We start from the raw sequence: 16,119 nt of genomic DNA, 5'->3' as shown, positions 1-16,119 counted from the left end.
GTCTTCAGAGTGTGCATGTGTGGTTTTCTGGGTGTGCGAACCATGGCATGTGTGCTCGGGACCTTGGCGACAAGTGTTTGGATGTTTCTGTGCGTGTTTCTGTATTCCGAGCGTGTCCTTGCGCCGTCCTGGGGTCTGCGGCCCAGCCCAGGTTCAGTTCATGCGACTTGTGCTAAGCGGGCCCGACTGTGCGCGCCCGTGTGCCGTCCTGTGTGGGGACCGTGTGCTCAACGCGCGCGGGGTACCTGTGCCCGTCTAGCCAAGAGTGCGCCGCGTGCGCGAGCGGGTTTCCGGGACACTGCAGTGGTGGGGGGTGGCCCTGCGAGGGGCGGGGGTCACCGGGACTGGCCGGCGCCGGCCCCGTGCGCGCGGAGGCGGGGGCGGGGGGCGGGGGCCGCGGGGGGGCCGCGGTACGAAAAGGGCGGCGCGCGCGGCGGCGGCAGCAGCTCGGCGGCGGCGGCATTGGAGAGCGCAGCGCGCAGCCCGGTGCAGCCCTGGCTTTCCCCTCGCCGCGCGCCCGCGCCCCCTTTCGCGTCCGCAACCAGAAGCCCAGCGCGGCGCCCGGAGCCGGACCCGCGCCCGCGCCGCTCCCGGGACCGCGACCCCGGCCGCCCCGAGATGACCGCGACCGCAGTCCTCCTGCCCGTCCTCTTGCTCCTGCTGGCCTTCGGCCACAGTGCCCATGGTGAGCCCCTCGGCGGCCCGGCTCGCGCCCCCTCTGGGGAAGCCTGCGACGCCCCCCTGGCCGCCTGGTGACCTGCGCGCCCCGTCCCATGCGCCCCAATCCGGCCCGTCCCACCTAACCCTAAGCCCTGCGCTGTGCTCGCCTCACCTTCCCCGCCACCCTTGCATGCCAAGCCCGGCCCTGGGAGTCCCGGGGGCAGCAGAGGTGTGGGATCCCCAGCCCCTTCCCGCCCCGCAGAAGTGGCGCTCGGAGGGGTGTCGGTGCGCTGAGACAGGAGGTATGGAGAAAGGAGGTGATGCTGGGAGTCCTGTGAAAATGCTTTGGGGTGCAACTTTAGGGTGTTCATGTGTGCGCGTTTGGGAACAGGTCTTTGGGGACAGTGGGGGGTGACTTTGCCTAGTAGTCCCATATTCCCAACCAGGAGCCCAGCCCAAGCTTCTCTGTGTGACGTTTCTCTAGGTGAGGGGCTGCGACACTTCTGTCTGCAGTGGCCATCTGTCTCTGACAGCCAGAGAATTGCCCCCTTCCTGCAGTGGCCCCCGTCCCCACTGCACCATTGGTTATGGGGGGGCTGTCTAGAAAGCTGGACAGCAGGTTGAAGTAAATGCACACAGTAGGCACCTCTTGAAGTGTCAGAATCTTTAAATAGTGTCAGAACTGCAGTCAGCTCTGCAAAACCTTTGCGTGTTTTTAAAATACGAAGTGCGGGGTAAGGGACGTTGGGGAATTTGACCTGGGTGTCTGGCTTAGCTGGGATGAACCTTTAAAAAACATCCAGACACCTTACCTGTGAGCCTCCAGGTGAACCTGTCGGGCTTCCTCAGAGATGAATACCTGGAAATCTGCTCCCCTTTAACTCACGTAACATAAGTGAGGGTTTGGCTGAGTGCCCAGGGGTCAAAATCTTTTCATCCACTGTTTCCTCATCCCTAATTTTAAGACTCAGGGGTTTGTATTTTGTTTGGGGGGAAAACAAGGTGTCTGACCTGCTTCTGAGAACTAGGCAGTGTACTGTGGTCACTCCATAACCAGGAACGTGGCAGAGAATTTTCCTGAGTGGGTTGATATGAAGTGCCTACTGTGTGACAGGCTGGTAGGACTGCAGAGGGTAGTGGGCTCTCTTGAGGGAGGCCTTGGGCTTTGCTTTGGCCTCTGGGGCCTTGTGGGGTGAATGGTGTAACCTTTTTTGTGCCTCAGGAGCTGAATGCTTCCCGGCCTGCCACCCCCAAAATGGATTCTGCGAGGATGACAATGTTTGCAGGTAATGGAGCGGCTCCCCAGAGGTAGCTTGTAGGGGGCCAGGGCAGAATCCTGGGGAGTCACAGTGTCAGGCAGAAAAGAGGGGGCGTTTGGTCTGGGCTGCAACAGCTTCCTCACCCCCACAGCAAACTGCTGGAGACAGTAAGGGGAGAAAGGACAGAGGATTGTTGGGGGGACGGGCACAGCTCCCGTCTGCTTTCTCAGAAGTGGGGTGTCAGGAGAGCCCTTGCAGGATGAGACCACTGCAAGCCATTGCGGCAAAACGCAGCATTATCCTGGGCTCTCAGGGACCCCTCTGTCTGCTCCTCAGTTGGTCCTCTGTTTAAGCTTTTCCATTCAGGTGACTGTTGTTTGCTTCCTGGGACTCACTGGCCCAGCCCTGTGCAAAGACCCCATGGGCCCTTGGTTCCACAGAAAGCAGCCTGAGCTCCCTCTTCACCCCTACCCCCCCTCATATGTTCCCATCTTTTTCCCCTCCCCCCCATGCAGGTGCCAGCCTGGCTGGCAGGGTCCCCTCTGTGACCAATGCATGACCTTTCCTGGCTGTGTTAACGGACTCTGCGTGGAACCCTGGCAGTGCATTTGCGACGATGGCTGGGACGGGAACCTCTGCGACATAGGTTGGCACATGCTCTGCCTTTGCCCACCCCCAGCTCTGCCCTCTGGCCCCAGCCCCAGCCCTCCTCCCCCCAGCCCCGTGGCTGCCTCCCCTCCAACCTTATTCCAACACACACTGGGTGCATCCTGTGTGGTAATGACCTGTTTATACACTTCCCGCTGGTGATTGGAGCCTCCTCACAGGTAGGGACATAATTTTGCTCCCCTCTGCACCACTGGCACCCAGCACCCACCCGGCACCTGAGAAGGCACTGGGAGGGGTGGCAGGGAGCTGCCTGTTGAATAAAGAGTCACAAAATAAACACATTCCACACAAAGCTGAGAGGATGGAGCACACAGACCCGGATAACCTGTCCAGGTTACTGCAGCTCAAGGAGGGGAAAGGAGAGCCGGAGGTGGGGTGGGGGTCACAGAGCAAAGACTCCAACAGATTCACACGCAAGATTGTTAAGGAGGCTGCAGCAAGCAAACAACAAATAAATGGGGGCGGGAGGGGTCTGTCAGTGCCGAGTGGTGGGTAGGAGGAGCTGAGCCAGGGCCACGAGGACCGGGCGGGGGGCTGTGATGAAGAGCTCAGGGCCAGGGGAGGCTGGGGGCTGGGAAAGGCTGAGAAGTGGTTAAAGTGCGGTTTGGTGTTAGCTGTTGATTTCATTAATTTATGCAATCTTTGTCCTCCTTTACCCTGAGCAATTGAGAGTTGGCTGTCGCTGCATTTTCAGGCTGCAAATGTTCATCCGAGCCCATTCTCATTTGGCAAAACCTGCCTGGAAGCCCAGGCAGACTGAAGTCCTCGAAAAAACTCCAGCAGCCTAGGCAGTGCTGCAGGGTCCCTGACCCTCAGTCCCCAACATTAGCGGAGATGAGTGGTCCCAGTAGGGAAACTGAGGCTCAGAGAAGCGGAAGGGTCTGCTCAAGGACAGAGAAGTCGGGAGAAGAGCCAGCTAAAACCCCCTCGCCCAGCCCCACAAATGGGTTTATTCTCATCTGGGCTTTTTCTAACACCCTCCCTTAAGGAAAACCTGAGGGCAGCAGACTTTCAAAATCGAGCCCCCCCATTGACTTGGGTCCTTAAAGGTCCCCCCACCCCCAACCCAACCCCCCCACCACCCCACCCCCGCTTCCCTATGGTGCAGAGCTGACTCACCTCTGGCCTTCAGCTCCCCTGCCTCTCAGCACTGAACCCTCCGCCGTCACAATAGCTTTAGCTGTTTGGGGACCAGGGGATCCCAGAGATGTCACCATCTGGGATCAGGGCTGTCAGCCTGGAGCTCCCCCAGTTGGGTATCTAAGCCCGTGACGTCCCAAGGGGTTTTCAGACAAAGGTCCCCTCCCCACTGGGTTGACAAAGGCTGTCCGCTAAATTGAGGGCCCTCTCCCTTTCCCCTTTTCTCAGGCCTTTGAGCCTGTCTCAGCCACAGCTGCTGCCCTGGCTGAGACCCCTCCCCCCAAAACTCCTGCGGGCAGCCTTCTCCGTGGGAAAAGGTGGGCTTAGCCTCTGCTGAGGAGGCTTGACACCTTGGGGACAGGAGTAGTGTGGTGGCCAGCTCTTTCGCCTAAATTTCAGATTCCCAGTGACAACAGAGCAGGGAGCTAAGGATTAGGAACCAGCCACAAAGACTCCACGAGCTCACGCCTTCTTTCCTTCCTTCCTTCCTTCCTTCCTTCCTTCCTTCCTTCCTTCCTTCCTTCCTTCCTTCCTTCTTTCCTTCCTTCCTCCCTCCCTTCCTTCCTTCTTTCCTTCTTTCCCATAATGATAAATCCTCTTTATGATTCCTTGCTCCCAGCCCGGCTCCCAAGGAATGCCTCCTGGACCCAGGGTAGGCCATCAGCAAGGCAGTCAGGCTTTTCCTTACTGATTGCTTGCCACCTCCCCTCCACGAGGGTGTGGGTTTTTGTAATAGAGGAGGAAATCTGCACGTGTGGCCTCAGCACTGGGACCCCTCCCACCCCCGGTCCACCTTAACTTGCTGTGTCTCTTGTTGGTCCTGGCTTTCTATTTGGTAGAACACCAAAGCTAAAATGTTCCTCAGAGACTGGCCCGAGAGAGCCCCTTTTTTTATAAGTGGGGAAAGTGAGGCACAGTGTGGGGAGGGGCTGGAGTCTGCAGCCAGCTGGAGATGGGCATAGGACCGTCCCTCCCGGGCCCAGCTGGGGGTGGGGAGCAGCGGGCAGGGCTGGGTTCTGCGCTGTCAGAGGGCCCCTGACACAGGTCCCTTTGTTCAGCTCATCCCTGGCTTGCTGAGCCCGGGATAATGGAGTGTGCCTGACGGGAGGTGTAGAAAGACAGTGGGAACATACCCGTATTCATGGAAACGCTCACTGACAGGAGAGGGCTCAATAGTTCTAATCTTGACACCTTCAAAGGAGGCAGCCTTTTTATCGTGGACCCCCTTAGTTCAGAACCTGAGAGCAGAGAGGCCACTGGGAGGTGGAGGCAGTGCCGGGGCTAAATCAGGTTTTTTGGTTCCCAGTGGGGGATCTTCACATCTCCCTTTCCCCCCTGCCCCTCTCCCCTCTGTGACGATGGAACGGTATGAAGGACAGCTGATGTTTCTAACAGTTGGGCTGCACTAGGCCCCCCCAGCGGCAGTCCCCTACCCCTCCAGACAGAAACACTGTCTGTAGGAGGCAGGCCTCAGGGACCTCAGCCTGGCACATGTGTGGGGGAGGGAAGGAGTCTGCTGGACTTAAGGAGGGACCTGGTTCCCCGGAAAAAAGTACAGCTGTGCTGGGTCGAATGCCAGCAAGCCAGCGGCCGTGACTTTCTGTCTCCATGACCTGTCTCAGGACCCCACTTGGTGACTATTGGCAGTGGCCGCGAGCAGACATCTAGGCATGTCATTTGGGGTCCCCCTTGATCAGTTGGAGGGGTCTCTCTTTCCATCTCCATCTGGGAAGCTCTCCTACCAGCCTCTGTCCCTGTCGAGGGACTGACAAGCTCTGGTTTTCTCTCCCCGCCCTCCCAGACATCCGGGCTTGCACCTCGACCCGCTGTGCTAATAACGGAACCTGTGTGAACCTTGATAATGGCCACTATGAGTGCTCCTGCATCCCTGGGTTCTCGGGAAAGGACTGTCAGAAAAAGGACGGGCCCTGCGTGATCAATGGGTAAATATTCTTTCCCCATTATGTGTGATCTGATTCGTGCTGCTCTGATTCCTGCTTCACACCCCTAAAGACCCTTTCAGCCTAACCCAATTGGACCTGTCCCCTGACAAAAGACCAAGTAAGTGCTTGTCCCGCAGCCCCAAGGGGGGCCGCCCTCCATCAGGGGCAGTGTCGTTTTCATAATTTTCTCAAATGACCCTGAAGGCGATTTCATATCCCCAAGTCCTGATGTGTGTGAATGCCGGTAGATTGGGACCGTGAGCTGGAGCTCAGACCTGCATAATTTTCTAAAGGCAATATAATAAGAGATCGGAGTTTGGCGGGGCCTGAGGCTATTTGTGAAACCCACTCATCATATGTTAGGGGGTAGTTTTAGGGAACAGTGGAGCTGCTAGTCTGAGGGGGTGGGGAGAGGGGTCTGTGGTGGCCCTGGGACGGCGGGGGGGAGGACAAGCCATAAGGGCCAGGAGTTGGGATCCAGCTCTCAACTACCCTCAGTAGGGTGGGGACTCTGGGACTTCTGGGGAGTGGGCACAACAGACAGAATGAACACTCGCCTCTCCTGCACCTCAGCCATTTCTGGCCCTTATCTGCTTAGCTACACTGATGGGGCTTAAACGGAGACTGGAAGAATCTTGACAGAAGCAAGAATTCCACTTAGAACCCGGTCCTGGCCCAGGAGTTGGGGCGGAGGTGCCCTTTCCTCTGAGGAAATAGAAGCTAAATGCAGAATCAGCTTCTCAGGACCTGGCGTTGCAGGGTGGTGTGGAGAACCCTGGAACTGGCAACCGCCACAAACGGACCTGAAGATCAGTACCCAAAGGGGTCAGAGGAGAGGGGGTGACATCAAATGCCATTTCTGCTTATTAGTGGGAAGAGAAAATACAGAGTGAGACCTTTAAAATATTTTGCTTTTCTCTCTAACAGACTTGGAACCAGTCTGTCAAAATACAGCCCAGGGCCCTTGAAATTCCTTCAGAGTCCAGCTCCTATGCAGCCCCGAAGCAGTAGTCTTGGTTTCTTTGCCTAGAGCCCCTTTCTTCCCTGGAGTTTTGGCATTTATCAGATGACAAAGGGCCTGTTCGTTTAAAAGCACTTACATTAAATGCTCCGTGTGTTCTGCTCTGAGCAGACAGCTTCGGTCTGTAAGCTGCACTTCGGTGAATGAGGCACTATTAACCAGCCGGGCACGGACGGCTCGAGCCGGCAAAGACAGACCGCGTATTTCTTTCACTCTGAGAGTCCCCAAGGGTTTCCTGCACAATAACCTGCAGGCTCACTCTGCTGAAAATAAAAATAAAAATCATAATGGGGTGGTGATGGTAGTGGAAGGGAGGGAGTGACATCCGGTGTCGCTCAGCTTCAGCGGCCCAGGGACCAGGCTAACGGAGGCGGCTCCCTCGAGGCCTGCGTTATTACTAACTGTGCCTCTCCCAGCCTCAGTTTCCCCACCTATCCAGTGACTAACCATCAGGCCTCTGGTCAGAGAGATGACATAACAGGTGGGAGAGGAGATGGGCCGCCGGCACGGGAGGTTAGGTGTGTTCCAGGTTGGCAGTGTGACGGGGGTGAGGTGTACACCCCACACAGGCGTGCATTCCACCTAGGACAGCGGGAGACCCTCGCAGGCAGCGCCCAGTGCCTCCCTGGGCCTCCCTGGCTGGCATCACTCACTCGCCTAATGTGTTCCGAGCACGTTTTGTGAGGCCCCAATAGGTCTGCCATGTGGAGCCATCCAGGGCCCTGACCCCATCCACAGCACCGTTGTTCTAGCCCAGCCCCCCGAGGGCCCTTTATTGTGTCCCTTATTGTGTTGCAGTTCCCCCTGCCAGCACGGAGGCACCTGCGTGGACGATGAGGGCCGGGCCTCCCATGCTTCCTGCCTGTGCCCCCCCGGCTTCTCAGGCAATTTCTGCGAGATCGTGGCGAACAGCTGCACCCCCAACCCATGCGAGAACCAAGGCATCTGCACCGACATTGGGGGTGACTTCCGTTGCCGCTGCCCTGCTGGCTTTGTGGACAAGACCTGCAGCCGCCCGGTGACCACCTGCGCCGCTGACCCGTGCCTGAACGGGGGCACCTGCCTGCAGCACAGCCAGGTGAGGTTCGAGTGTCTGTGCAAGCCCGAGTTCACAGGCCCCATCTGTGGCAGGAAGCGTGCGGCTGGCTCCCAGCAGGTCACCCGTCTGCCCAGTGGGTACGGGCTGACCTACCGCCTGACCCCCGGGGTGCACGAGCTGCCAGTGCCGCAGCCCGAGCACCGCGTCCTGAAGGTCTCCATGAGGGAGCTCAACAAGAGCACCCCGCTCCTCTCCGAGGGCCAGGCCATCTGCTTCACCATCCTGGGCGTGCTGACCAGTCTGGTGGTGCTGGGTACCATGGGCATCGTCTTCCTGAACAAGTGCGAGGCCTGGGTGTCCAACCTGCGCTACAACCACATGCTGCGCAAGAAGAAGAACCTGCTGCTGCAATACAACAGCGGGGAGGACCTGGCCGTCAACATCATCTTCCCCGAGAAGATCGACATGGCCACCTTCAGCAAGGAGGCTGGCGACGAGGAGATCTAAGCAGCGTTCCCACCGCCCCCCCCTGTATTCTCGGGGTCCCGCAGAGCTCACTATATGCGGTCTGTTCTCATCTTTGTGGTGGAATTTGCTATCCTTTGTGTCCAATCTGGCGAACGCTACGCTTCCCTCTATTATCTTTGTGTGGCCGTGTGACCCACGCGACGCTAAAGCAAGCCTCTTTCTCTCTCTTAATGCATGATAAAAAATAATAAGAATTTAATCTTTAAACGAGTAAAAGAAATAAGTATGTTATTCTAAACTCTAAACTTAAAATCAAAAAAGACCAAAAAAAAACATGGCAACCGTACCAGGACTCGGGGCCGACGTCCCTCTCTGAGGGGTCTCAGCCACAGGGTCCTCGTGAAACCATGATGCGTGTTGTGCATGACCGACCACTGTGAAAAGGGCTAAAATCTCTTTCGTTCGTTAATTGTCACACGACACATTCGACGCGCACTCACTTCAAGTTCAACATCGCAGTCCTTAGATCTTTGTGATTGAGTTGAGATTTTGCAGAGTGCAGCAGCCGTGTGTTAGGCAGAGAGAGCCCCGGGTTTGGCTGCTGGGGGGCTGAGACCTTGTCCCAGCACTGCCACTAACTCGCTGTGTCATCCTTGGCGAGTCCCCTTCCCCACCCCAGGCCTACCTGTCAGCCCCTCCAGAGAGGGGCTCAAACACAGTAATCATCAAGGTCCTCTCTTGTCTAAAACTGAATTAGGAACGAGGGTGTATGAACCCAAACAGTTCCAGACCCTAACAATTACGATCTGATGAAGATTAAGTCTCGTCCTGGGGTCCAAAGGTGTTGGCTTATCCTGGATGAACACTTGACATACTGAAATTGACCCTAACTGCAGTTCTCAAAGTGGGGAGCCTCCTGGCCCCTCTTTCTACTTGGGAACAATTGGCCGCTTTGACTCACCGTGTGCAGTCTGGACTTGCCACTTAAGTAGCCCTCTTCCCACCCACCCAACACTACACCTGCCTCCCACCCTATAGATTAGAAATGTCCCTTGAAATTTAAATGCATCTTGAACCACAAGTGCCCCTGGCGAAATCTGAGCGGCAACACAGCCCTCACCAAGGTTTTCCCGCGGTTTAGTGGAAATTGTCACTTGTGGGGCGTTTTCTGTGCCCATGGTGGTACCAGGCCTGGCCTATACAGCCATGGATTCAGTTTGTGTTGCTGAGTTAATAATCCTCAGATCCCAAAAGACCTAGCCAGCTTTTGAATTATGAATTTGACTTTTTTTAAAAGAGCATCTATATTTTTTGCAAAAATAGAAGGAAATGGGACAGAGCTCTGTTTAGCTTTCCAGCTCTTCGAGTTGGGCAGCTAAACAGCCCTTGGGTACCAGATAGGAATATTTTGCGTCTTAAATATTTTGGATAGGAATCAATACTCTTAGCTTTATTGAGTATGACCTGCCATGTTTACCTTGTTCCAAGTGCTGCTTTCTAAGTCATCACCTTCATCATCTCGGTCATTCAGATCACCTCACACACGTGCACATGGGTCACCGTCATCACACAACCATTGAGCTGATCACCCTCAGCCCCTGGACCACCACGTCAAGGCCCTTGTCATCCAATTCAAAGCCTGATTGTCATCTCCCCCAAACTCCTGATGTCCCCACCTAAGCCCCTGCCCTCATCATTCCCAGTTCTTTATCATCCCAGCCCCAAGCTCCTCTCCACCCTCGCCACCCTGGTCCCTGACGGATGACATCACCCCAAAGTCCCATTACCACCTCCCCTGCCAAGCCCCGTGCACCCTCCCCCCAAGTGCCTCCCCATTTTACCCCTGCCCGTCCATCCCCACTCTCCTCCTCAATAGTTGCCTTCCTTCCCAGTCACCTCATTACAACCACCAGCACCACTGCCCAGCCCCCTCCCGCTCCAAGCTCCGGTTGCCGCCCTCCTCCCCTCCCCTCCCCCACCCCCACCACCTGGGTCCCCCACCCCTAGTCTCTGATAACCCTTGCCCCAAGTCCCTCCCCTCTCCACAAGTCACTCAAGTCACCATCTCATCTCACTTTGAGTTTGTTTTAAGAAATAAAAATTTTAAAAAGACAAAAAAAAAGAACTGTTGGCATGTGTCAGGCAGGCATCTGGCATCCTGCCTGGCCTCTCTCACGTGAGACCTTGATCGAGTCAGCTAACGGTTCTGATCCTCAGTTTCCCCAAACGCGGAATTCTCAGATTGGATGAAATGATCAAATTCCCTGCTCCACTTTTTCGATGTCTCGTCCCCTGGTGAGAAGGAAGACACCCCACTGTCTATCCTTGGCCACCTCCTCATCGGGTCATCGATTCATCCACCATCACTTGCTCAGGAAAGCATCTCCAAGCACCTGCTGAGTGCAAGGCAGTGTGCGGGGAAGCTGTGGGTCCCGCCGGATGAGGGGCAGACCGGGAGGGGAGCCGACCTTCAGGTGTCTCCAGGAAGCCAAGCAAAGTGCCGGTAAAACACCGTGGGAGCAGCGGAGAGTCCTCGGCAGACGCCTCCCCTACAGCCTGACCACCTTACCTGCCCACGTGACAAATTGTCTATTACCAGCACCAGATGTGGCCGCCCCACCCAAATTCCACAGTGCCCACATGCACACATCCCGCGAGATCAGAACAGTGTCAGTGCCTCGCCACGGTCTTCACGTCATGCAGAAATGGTCCATTCCATCCTCTATGGGGTAACCAGATTCTGCTGAGAGTGTCAGGATTTTTTTGACTGCCCATCCACACCTCGCGTGTGTTTGGAGTAGTGTGTAGTTTACGTAACAAACGGAGAAGCTCAAAGACAGCTGTCTGCGACATGATCACCAATTCGGTCCCAAAGTCGAGAGGGGAGTAGGCGCGAAGATCTTCTTGTAACTCAAAAATTTCAAAAATGTCAATGGCGCTCTTTTTAGCTTTCCCGTTTACTTAACCTCCAGACATGCAAAAAATTTTGTTTATTGAAAAATAAACAAAACCCAAGGGCTATTGGTGTGTTTCTGTGATCTGTTGTGCGCCAGGCTACACTACGCCCCTCCCACAGGCGGCTTAGCCTTGGGCAAGAAGGGTTGGGGCCCCATGCTTTGGAGGGCCCTGCTTTTCCCATGTGGACCCAGCCCTTCCCATGTGGTGAGAGGCCGAGGACAAGGGCGAGCCCCTCCACCCCTTCCAGACCACACTCTGTGTGCTCGGAGCATGGGAATTACCTGTGCCACCCAAGGGCTTGTTTGGGGGTGGTGTGATTGGAGCAGTGACATGAGGGTGAGGGGGCGATGGGCTAGGGGCTCCACACATGAGCAGTCCAGGCCCCTCACAGCAGGCCCAGGTTCCTCCTAGAACTCGGGGGTGGGGTGGGAGCTTGCTGAGATTCCACACTGGCTCTGGGCCCCCCAGGATTTAGTGAAGGTGGAGTTGTCCAGGTGAGGGAGTAGGACAGATTTGATGGGAGACTTAGTTCGGGGATCTTGCAGCCTTTAAACGTTGGCACATCAGGTGTATGGGCCCCGTTTTTTCTCCTTACTTGGCCTGCACACGTTGGGAGGGACCCTCCAGGCCCTGGCCACAAGCTCTCATACTCAGCTCAGTAAAGCTGCCCTTTTGAATTCCCGTGGAGTGCCTGACACTGCCTGTGCCCACACCAGAGGGGTCAGCCCGAGCCCCCCTGGCAGGGTGAGGGAGTCTCTCTCCAGACCCTCAGCCCTGCTCACCCACAGGGTGGCCCTCAGGGTGGGGGTCTCCTCTCCACTTCCTGCCACAGCCTGTCCCTCATCTGCCAGGTCACTGCCATCACCCACCTAGCAGCTCTGCCAGTGTCCCTGAGCCTCCTCCCTCCTCGGCCCCCACACCTGGGGCTCAGCCCTATTTCCCTCAGTGCTGCTTGGTCTGCAGCCTGGACCACCCCCACTCAGCCGGGTGGGGGTCTGGTCAGTGCAGACCAAGTACAGAGACACACATGAGGCACCAGCAGGAGGGTACAACCTCAGAGATGGGTACCATTTCCAAAACTGTACAAAAAAAAAGCGACAGTGTTGAGGTAACAAACATAGAAACCTCTATGAAAGGGATGAGTTTTCCAGGGAACTAACAATTACCCAAATTCCAGCCAGGGGGAATGGAGCATTTCCTGGGAGAAGACCCCACTCTGGGCCCACTAGCTGCCTCTTAGCTGACTCAGGGTCCCCGACATTAACCGGGTGACAGAACGGGGTGCACCCAGGTTAGACACCTGGCTCTAGAGCACAGATGAAGACAAGATAGAGATCTTTCCATTTTTTGTCAAAGGTAGGAAAGAGGTCCCCTGTGCTAAAACAAAGTTAAAGGAGAGCCGCTATCCTCAGCCCTAAAGAAACAGAAACCCTCAATAAAATAACAAATACATATTTTTAAAAATCCTGATCAAGTAGAGTATTTTCTGGGAAAGGAAGTAGAATTTAATATTAAATGTATTCCTAGACAGTGAGCCCTGGGGTGACCCAGGAGGGAGGGAACAATGATGGATCCCTACAGTCACTGTAGCCAACCCTGGGGTCAGGCAGGTGACCTGGGCGAAGAAACCCGGATGGAAGATCCAGGCGGCATATGGGACCTGCTTGATCCCTGGGCCGTGGGGCAGCACGTGGGGCAGCAGGGTGAGGGGAGGGAGTCTCAACTTGGGGACCTGGCTGCTGTAGTGTGGGGAGTGGGGAGGGCTCAGTGCTGGTGGTCCTGGCCCATAGGGCCCCAGGACTCAGAAAGCCCACAGGTAGGGTGGGTGGGGGTGATGGCAGGGGACAGGAGTCAGGAGGCACCTGTGTATAGTGCCCAGAGCTTGGAGAGCCAGCCAGGAAAGCACCCAGTGAACTCCAAGTGGGAGAAGAGGCATGAGCCGCAGTGCAGGGCGTTGGTGGTCGGAAGGTTCCTGGAGGTGGGTGAGGAGGGAGGAGCCAGCTGGACAGGGAATCAAGGGGAAGGTGGGCTTCTGAGACCCCCTCCAGGCTCCCGGCACAGAGCAGCCTGCAGGCAGCTTCAGGTCAGACAACCTGGTACCTGGCTTTGGGGATTCCTGCTAAGCCAACTGCAGACGATAACACGCTTGTGCGCTCAGGCCTGTGGCCTTCTTTTCTTTAGTGACTGTCACTGCTGAAGGAGGACACCTTTGCCCTGAATATCTCCCCTCCAAGAACCTGGCGTAGTTCACGGGAGGAAGGAGGGAAACCCAGCCCCAAGTCCTCACGGGGGTGGGATGCTCGCAGCTCATGGGGAACTGCTGAGGGCTCTGCCCTGCGGGGGACGGTGTCTGGTGGGGACACTGCTGCGCTGTGACCACAGTGAAGATGCAAACAGAAGAGTGGACCAATGTCAACCCAAAAATAGGTCAAAAGAAAGAAAAAAACAATTCAATAGATGCCAGAGAGAATTTAATACAATACATTCCTGATTTTTAAAAAGTCTAAGCAAACTAGGAAAAAGTATCTCTCTCCTTAATTTCACTAAAAAGCTTCTATCTTAAACTACTATTTAGTATCCTACTGATCCGAAAATCCAAGGACAAGGAAGGCCAGGTCTGACACAACAGGGAAGGGCTCTGGCTGGCGAGGCAGAGAGGCCTGCTTCACACTTGGCTCTGTCCCCTGGACCACCTACTATCTTCAGGTCTCCTTCCTCATCTGCAAAGGAGCAATGTCTCAGGCAGGTGGGGCCACCAGAACAAAATACCGCAGAGCTACTGGCTGAAGCAGCAGACATTTCTTTCTCACAGTTCTGGGGCTCTGGGGCTGAGAAGGAGGTCCAAGACTAGGGTGCCAGTGTGGTCAGAGTCTGCTGAGGGCTTGCTTCCTGGTTTGCACATGGTTACCTTTCTGCTGTGTCCACGGAACAAGAGGGAAAGATGGAGAGGGAGAGGGAGAGAGGGAGGGAGGGAAAGAGGGGGAAGAGGGAGAGCACACGGCTCCGTGGTCTCAGAAGGGCATTAATCTCATCATGAGGACCTTCAGGACCGAATTACCTCCCGAGGGCCCCAACTCCAAATGCCATCGCACGGGGGTGCGGGGGTAGTAGAACTTCAGGTATGAATCGGACGGGCGTGGGGCAGGGGGGTCACAATTCTGATCCTAGCAAGCAGATAAGGACAGCGATTAGTACCATTATTCTAGAACTTCTAATTCAATATAATAAGACAAGAAAAAGAAAACCATGAGGTGTGACTACTGGAAAGGAGATTAAATGATTATTAGAGATGATGATATTGTCTCCCACAAAACTCAAGAGGATGACCTGCAGGTAACATAGAAATCAGCCACATACACTATATATATATATATAAAAGCCTATATACCAATAACAATCTGTTAAAAAAATGTAGTGATCTCAGTAATAACCACCCAATGTTACAAAGCTGCTAATCATCCCCAAAATTAATATATGTGTTTAATGCTGTTTACTGGCATTAGATCACTAGTATACAATGTGATCCGAAAATTTACCTGGAAAAAAAACATGAAGTGGTAAGAATAATCAAGAAAAAAATAGCGAAGGGGCAAGTTGCAACATCAGATATTAAAACAGAAAATCATAAAAATAAAAATAGTGTGTCTTGCACAGAGCACTTAGTATTGGTTTTCTGAGCAGGGAAAAAAACCCAGTGCATACATGAATAATGGCTTTTGAAGGGATCTCTGCTTCCTCAGTCTCCCCTACGTATTCACCAATGTGGAAACTGAGGCCAGGAGAATAACTAGCCTGAAGTTCTCAACTGAAGATCATTTTGCCCCCATTGGGAGACATTTGACAATGACCGGAGACAGTTTTCATTATCAAAACTGGACGACACTACTGGCACCGAATGGGTAGAGACCAGGGACGCTGCTGAACAACCTACAAAGCACAAGACAGCGCTCACAACAAAGAATCATTTGGCCCCAAATGTGAGAAACCCTGGCCTAATGATAGGGCAGGAAGGAGACTATTAAGAACAAATACTTTATCCGCACCCACCCCAACCTTTACTGAGATATAACTGACTTGTAGCATTTTGTAAGTTTAAAGTATACAATGTGATGACTTGATATACGTATATACGTATAGCAAAATAATTACCATGATAAGGTTAGTTAACTACGTTCTTCGCCTCACATAATTACCGTTTTCTTGTTATAGTGAGAATATTTAAGATCTGCTTTCTCAGCAACTTTCAAGTATATAATACAGTATTGTTAACTGTCGTCACCATGCTGTACATGGCACCCCCAGAACTTACCCATCTCATACCTGGAAGTGTGTGCCCTTTGACCCACGTCTCCCCTTTTCCCCACCCCCAGCCCCTGGCAACCAGCAATCTACTCTCTGTTTTTATGAGTTCGGCTTTTTTAGATTCCACTAATAAGTGAGATCATACAGTATTTGTCTTTCTCTTATTTCACTTAGCAGAATATCTTCAAAATTCATCCATGTTTTCACAAATGGCAGGGCTTCCTTCTTTTTTTTAAGGCTGAGTAGTATTCCTGTGTGTGTGTGTGTGTGTGTACACATATATATTTTCTCTATCCATTCATCCACTAATGGACACAGGTTGTTTCCATGTTTTTGGCTATTGTAAATAATCTTGCAATGAACATGGGGGTGCAGAGTGCACCTATCTCTTTGAGATAGTGGTTTTATTCCCTTTGGATAAATACCCAGAAGTGGAATTCCTGGGTCATAAGGTAGTTTCTATTTTTAATTTTTTGAGGAGCCTCCACACTGTTTTCCATAGTGGCTGCACCAATTCACAATCCCACCAACAGGACACGTGGGTTTCCTCTTCTCTGCATCCTCGCCAGCACTTGTTATCTCTTGTCTTTTTGATAATACGTGCTAAGTACTTTAAATACATAATCTTATGTAATTCACTCAACAACCTAAGAGGTAGAT

General features: G+C 54.0%; 1 protein-coding gene across 1 annotated transcript; it reads left to right on the top strand.

Moving 5' to 3' along the window:
* Positions 1–450: 450 nt before the first annotated feature.
* DLK1 (delta like non-canonical Notch ligand 1) lies at positions 451–8,466 on the top strand. Its single transcript, XM_033107083.1, has 5 exons — positions 451–685; positions 1,883–1,946; positions 2,435–2,565; positions 5,530–5,671; positions 7,491–8,466. Exons 1-5 carry the CDS (start codon positions 619–621, stop codon positions 8,236–8,238), a joined length of 1,152 nt encoding a protein of 383 aa, XP_032962974.1. The 5' UTR covers positions 451–618; the 3' UTR covers positions 8,239–8,466.
* Positions 8,467–16,119: the final 7,653 nt, after the last annotated feature.

This window comes from Rhinolophus ferrumequinum, chromosome 6 (assembly GCF_004115265.2).
Source record: "Rhinolophus ferrumequinum isolate MPI-CBG mRhiFer1 chromosome 6, mRhiFer1_v1.p, whole genome shotgun sequence".
Taxonomy (NCBI): Eukaryota; Metazoa; Chordata; class Mammalia; order Chiroptera; family Rhinolophidae; genus Rhinolophus; species Rhinolophus ferrumequinum.
The sequence above is the reverse complement of the archived record's forward strand: the minus strand, read 5'-3'. Positions and strand labels throughout refer to the sequence as shown.